Below are 6977 nucleotides of genomic sequence, written 5' to 3'. Positions count from 1 at the left end.
AAATTGGCATATACCCGGGGGGGGGGGGGGGGGGGGGGGGGGGGCGTTAATTGTTTTTCAGGACAAATTCACCACAACGGGTCCAGATAAAATGTTATGTATGTACTCTTTTCACTTATATATTAATACGAAAAAAAAAAAAATCAACAACAACAACAACAAAATTAATACATCGAAAACAATAGGGTTGGCTCTTTCTTCTAGGCAGGGTTGGGTTCGAAAAATATACATTTATCGCAATCTCGAAACCATTCTCACGAAATAGTTTATAGATTAGCCTCCAAACAAATATGACATCACACAAAAAATTAAACAAATGTATTACAGACTAACATAATCGTGAAGAGTTATCATGATTGTACATTGTCACGTGGTTTCTAAATAAGTAAAACTTCACCTTAGAAGTTATAATACTTCATTTGATATTGCAATCATACAGGATGATACATATATATATATATATATATATATATATATATATATATATATATATATATATATATATATAATTCGTACTTCATAAATTATATAAATTATGTAAACGATATTAAATATGAATAAACATGAGCTGCTGCCCTCAAGCAGAGATTATCATGCGTGACGTGTGGTTGTTTGAGAAAGCATCTTCTGCAGATGTGAGTATGGCGCGCACAGATCTGACTACACACTAGTAAGTCGTTCTGTTATTTCCTTCTCGACCACTAGCGCACCAGGTCCAGAAGAAACAACAGAGGTGTTCACAGTCTCTACACCAGTTACCTTCGCAGCAGGCTCGGTGTTGCTAGGCACCACAAAGTCTGCTGAATTCGCAACTAACTCAGTAGAGGCTGTCTTTCGTACTGGCAATGACCTGGCATCATCCTGCGTGCAAGCGGAACTCTCTGGACTCACTGCGACATGTTCGTGATTTGTAACTTTTGAGGTCTTCAGTTCCTTGGACTCCTGTTCCACAAGTATTCTCACAGAATGTGTACTATGAGTCTGGACACATATTGCTGAATCAGAGTCTTCTACTTTATTACTGGAAACAATTGTTTTTACTGTCTCCTTCGTCTCTTTCCTCAGCTCGCTGGTGGACTGAGATATCTCGCTCTGGACGCACACAGCAGAATCTTTGCTTTCCTTACTCGAGACGCTTATCTTACACGTCTCCTTGCTCACTTGGCTCTGAGATACCGACTCGCTTTTACTGATACTTTCCTGTTTGGGAATATCTTCAACGTCACTGCTCTTTGTTAACACGACGTCCTTTTCGCGTATCTGTTCCTCTCGGATCGACTGGGACTCCTGGGACTCACCAGGCTGATCTGCACCATTCGATGACAAGACGCCACTGCACAACGAAGTACCATCCTGGTGCCAGCCACTGGTTTCAGAAACAGCTCTTGGATTCCCGTCGGCATCCACTTGGTGCGGTCTGAATTCGTAGATACTCCCCAGGCGGATGCTCTCGGCTTCACTGACATAGAGATTTTCTTTGCTGGGCGAAAGAAACATTTTCTCTTGGGAAGTTCTGGAAAGGTCACTTTTACTGCCCGTTTCACTCTTGTGCGCTGGAGTGTGGATCTCCTGAGGAACACAGATGTAGACCGGCTTGTAGAGGATCTCCTTGTCCGTCTCGGGGTCCTGGTCGTCCCCCATGTACACCTGGCCCAGCTGGAACTCTGAGCTGGTGTACATCCCGCCCTCTACATAGTCAGCAGCCACGTCTGAAAATAAAAGTACACGTTAAAGTGTGTTTTGTTTAACTACACTATTAAAACACATTGATTAATTAAATCATCGGCTGACCCTGACACTACCAAACTTATTTCTGGGATTAATAAACTTTAAAATAAAATCATCGGCTATTGGATGTCTAACATTTGGTCATTCTGGCTCAAAGTCTTCAGAGAAACCCCGTTACATTTTTGCATTAACAGCAAGGGATATTTTACATGCACTTTTGCACTGAGGAAAGCACATATCACACATAGCATTTGCTATACCAATCGCGTGTCACTGGCTGGTACAGGGGAAATACCCAGTGGGCCCACCGAAGTGGTTCTATTCTCCAAATCAAGCATCTCACCAGGCGAGCGATCTACCGACTGATCTAGATACCGCACCCTTTGAAAATAGATTTTTCATTTAACACAGTAGCTGTTGACTTTTTATGATAAACGATACATGTGTTGCAGTAGCCATGCTATATCACAAATGATTTAAGTCCTGATATTAATGACCGATCATTGTATAATTCTGACCTAGAAAAAATGTGATGCATTTCTTATTGTGAGTATTCGCGAAACGTTTTGTCCTTGAGTTTTGGGGGTGTTTTTTTTTCAATTTTAAAAATATTAAACCCAGTAACATGAACTAAGGAAAAGATTTATAAAGCAGAGTTATATGTTATTATTAATACATGTATATCATTATCGGATTTAAACATCAGGTTTTTTTCAATGAGTAAACAAACTTCTTTAAAAATGTTTGTTGTTGGGGTGGGGTTTTTTGTTGTTGTTGTTTGTTTTTTGTTTTTTTGTTGGGGTTTTTTTTTGGGGGGGGGGGGGTTTGGGGGGGGGGGGGGGGGTCGGGGGAGGCGTATTATTATTTGATCATTAGTTTTGTTTATGATCGTGGTGAATGTAAAATGTAAAGAATAATAATTATTAAATCAATTATTTTTATTTTGTGGATAAAATACGTAATGTTTGAAATGGTTAAAAATACACGGCATTTAACAACATTTAATGCTAAAGTTCGCATAATTATATCCACCACGTCAGGTCAAAGGGCTTAACGTGCACATTCAGAGCAAGCTGTTGTAGTGCACGCCTGTCATGGGCGCCAGTGTCGACTTTACGCCAGCGTCTTCGTCCAGGACAGGAAAGAGCTTGGGGTGGTTGGGAGGAGGGACCGCCCGCGCTGGCAAGTACAAGAGAGCATCAGCAGCCTGACCAGGGTCGGTAGCGGGTGGGGGATATATCCATCAAACCTCAAAAACACTTTGAGTATTAGTTTTTCAGTATTAACGGGAGACAGGTTTACTAGAACATTAGCACTTCAAATACTATGAGTATTAGCTCCCTTTACAAAATGGCCGCCCAGACTGACAGATGATAATAAATTTGAATTGTATACAGCCACATATTAGCACATAATAAAAACCACAGATAAGAGGTTGCTATTCGGTCTCTTAGCGCCCCACTGACTACTGACGTTTTGAACTGGGGTTGTCTCTGTAACACTACAATGAACGCTTTTTGACAGAAATATTCCATTATATCTGATCATAGAACTGTTCACATTTATAGCTATTTTGGCTCCCATTTTGTCTCAAATACAGCACTGTCAAAACTGTGTTATTAAAATACTGAAAAATGTTATCATTATTTGTTAGTGTTTATGTTAATGTTTCCATCATATAACAAAAAACCGGGGGGGGGGGGGCTTAATTAAATTATCTGTATTAACATGTAACATGTATTAACAAAAGCAAGCCAAAGTACCCGTTGAAAAGATTTTCATTGGGTCCCCACCCCCCCCCCCCCCCACCCCCCAATTTTTTTTTTTTTTAGATATCTGCACGGTAGTCGACTGGACCTCCGCGCAAAATGATCCATGCGGAGTGCGGCATTGGGTTATAAATAAGGCAGTCGGCAGTACAAATCAAAAGAGGAGAAGTGGTCAGAATGGCTGGAAACTGTTAAAACGACTTTGAGTATCATGTTATAGACTGGACACATGGTCGATGTGTCGTTAACTCAAGTCGGTTTCGTATTGAAGAATTATTTAATATCACCTACCATACTGGATAGCAGGAATTGAATTACTTGGTATCCGAAACGGAACCGTTGCTATTGTTACTGGCATCTCAATTTCTAATGTTTCACCTGAATTTTCGGATTCCAGGGACACCTGAAATAGATTATAACCAATATCTGTGTTAGCTGAACTGTAATCCTCTTCAAGAAAATTTACTGGTTTTATCACAATGAATGAATGAATGAATGAATGAATGTTTAACGACACCCCAGCACGAAAAATACATCGGCTATTGGGTGTCAAACTATGGTTAATGGGAAAAATAAAGTGATGATCAACATCAATATAAAAGTTCAACAGTTAACTAAAAACACAGTGTAAAGGACTGTGTCAAAATACAAATATCACAGATAGATATAATTAAAATTTAGAATAAAATTCAGTATCACGTAAAAATTGTAAAACTAATTCTGGATGGAATCGAAATGATTCCATCACATGTGTTTATCCAAATATATCTTTTCGAGTTTCATGCAGATGCTTACACTCCACCAAAATGTGTCGCACTGTCAGAAGACACTGACAGTGCTCACACTGAGATGGAGGATCTTTCTTTAACATAAATGGATGGGTTAAATATGTATGACCGATGCGAGCACGACACAAGACTATTTCATCCTTCCTACACTGTCTATAGGAGGACTGCCACTCTCCCAAGACTGGTTTGATAGCATGAAGCTTGTTCGCAATCGCACCGTCCCAATCATGTTGCCAAGCCGAAAAGATAAATTTATTAATACTATATTTAAAATCAGTATACGGTACACCAACCCTGGCATGAGGCAAATCCAAAGCAGACTTGGCAGCTGAATCTGCCTTTTCATTACCCCTAATACCAACATGGCTGGGCACCTAACAAAATACAACATTTTTCTTCGCAATAGATAAAAAGACACACTTTCGTATCACCATCCCAATTAAGGGATGGTCCAGCTTCATACTTCGTAAAGCTTGAAGACACGAAAGTGGTTTTATCACAAATGCAGCAATATAGTTTTGAAAAATACATGTGACTTGTATTTCTAATTCAATATAACAGAATGCATTATAAGAACACAATAATCTACAGACAGGTTTAATAATGCGGCATAAAGAATGACAATTTCATTCTGACTATATAGGTATATTCCACGGTACAAAAAAGTATAACCAATAAATAAATGAAAGCATTTAAAATTAACCAACTCATATGAAAGACACATTCAGTTGAGTCAGGTTTGGTGTGTTTCAAGTTTGTGAAACTAACAAATTGTGAAACGAACAAATTATACTTGTGAATAAAATTGTAATGCGTCACTAATGCGTCATTAATTTTAAAAGGAAGAAAATGGTTTAGTTAACGACGCACTCAACACATTTTATTTACGGTTATATGGCGTCGGACACCGATATTGAGGGAGGAAACCCGCTGTCGCCACTTCATGGGCTACTCTTTTTGATTAGCAGCAAGTTATCTTTTATATGCACTATCCCATAGACAGAATAGCACATACCACGGCCTTTGGTGTATTAGTCGTGGTGCACTGGCTGGAGCGGGAAATAGCCCAATGGGCCCACTGATGGGGGTCGATCCCAAACCGACCGCGCATCAATCGAGCGCTTTACCACTGGGTTACCTCTCGCCCCCCAAAAACGTATTAACTTTAGAAGTCACATGATTACACGTGGAGATACTTATTGTATGGCTTTTGTTGTGTTTCTCAAATCTTAACGACTAAATCGTTATCCTTGATCAAAACCGTATTTCTGTTCAATGCCGAGTCGAATGGGCATCTGACAAAATAGTGGTTGATTACATGAATTTCTATCTAGTGTCTCGTCTAATGTCGTGCAACTGTGGCTACAGGTTAGAAAGCAATGTCGATTTTTTTTTTCTTTCAATGTAAAAAATATCAACAGCAGAGACAGATTCTATGTAATTCCTTACAACTTTTTCAAACAATAGATTTACAATTAATGTCAATGTAATTTAGTTTGTATATAGAAGAGGGCTTTGTAAGTTGTCAAACTTGTGTCTGATTCTTTTGTTCTTTATACAGTAAAATATATTTTCAATCAATCAATGTAGTCAATTTTATGATGTACCACTCACCCTAAGAGCGTAATAGATTTGAACCAAACCACACACTTCCACCAGACTGGGCGGCATGACCGGAACCTGCATCTGGTCCTGGAGGTCATCAAAGGTCATCGTTGTATTCGGCTCTATCTGGGGAGTCTCGATCTGCATTACGGTATGTCGTAATTCCTTAGACAGGCCCAGGACACCTCGGTTTATGAAGTATTCAACATACTGAAACAATACATCATGTTTATCAATATTAATTATTATATTCAACATACTGAAACAATACATCATGTTTATCAATATTAATTATTATATTCAACATACTGAAACAATACATCATGTTGATCAATATTAATTATTATATTCAACATACTGAAACAATACATGTATGTTTATCAATATTAATCATTATATTTAACATACTGAAACATTAAATGTATGTTTATCAATATTAATAATTATATTCAACATACTGAAACAATACATTATGTTTATCAATATTAACTATTGCATTCAACAAAGTAGAGCAATACGTGATGTTTATCATTATTAATTATTGATTTCAGTATAGTACATCAAATGTATTTTTATCATTATTAATTATTGCATACAAAATAGTCAAATCTTAAATGTATGTTTATCAATATTAATCATTATATTTAACATAATAAAACATTAAATGTATGTTTATCAATATTAATAATTATATTCAACATACTGTAACAATACATGTATGTTTATCAATATTAATAATTATATTCAACATACTAAAACAATAAATGTATGTATATCATTATTAATAATTATATTAAACATATTGAAACATTAAATGTATGTTTATCAGTAATTAATAATTATATTCAACATTCTGAAACAATAAATGTATGTTTCTTATTAGTATTATTGCATTCATTATAGTAAAACAATAAATGCATGTTTATCAATATTAATAATTACACTGAACTTACTGAAACAATCAATGTATGTTTATTATTACTAATTAGTGCATTCAACATATTGAAGCAATGAATGTTTTTTGTTGTTGTTGGGGTTTTTTGACGACACCGCTAGAGCACACTGATTAATTAATCATGAGCTATTG

General features: G+C 36.9%; 1 protein-coding gene across 2 annotated transcripts in view; it reads right to left on the bottom strand.

Moving 5' to 3' along the window:
* Positions 1 to 541: 541 nt before the first annotated feature.
* LOC121373908 overlaps positions 542 to 6977 on the bottom strand; it is a 32204-nt gene continuing 25768 nt past the window's right edge. For both annotated transcript variants that reach the window (XM_041500723.1, XM_041500724.1), the window contains 3 exons: positions 5900 to 6100; positions 3789 to 3900; positions 542 to 1709 (listed from right to left, as the gene is read on the bottom strand). In XM_041500723.1, the coding sequence (XP_041356657.1) occupies positions 661 to 1709; positions 3789 to 3900; positions 5900 to 6100 (1362 nt within the window). In that variant the 3' untranslated portion in view covers positions 542 to 660. The remainder of the gene's footprint in view (positions 1710 to 3788; positions 3901 to 5899; positions 6101 to 6977) is intronic.

This window comes from Gigantopelta aegis, chromosome 6 (genome assembly GCF_016097555.1).
Source record: "Gigantopelta aegis isolate Gae_Host chromosome 6, Gae_host_genome, whole genome shotgun sequence".
Lineage (NCBI taxonomy): Eukaryota > Metazoa > Mollusca > Gastropoda > Neomphalida > Peltospiridae > Gigantopelta > Gigantopelta aegis.
Note: the sequence above shows the minus strand (reverse complement) of the source record. Positions and strands in the feature narration are given on the sequence as shown.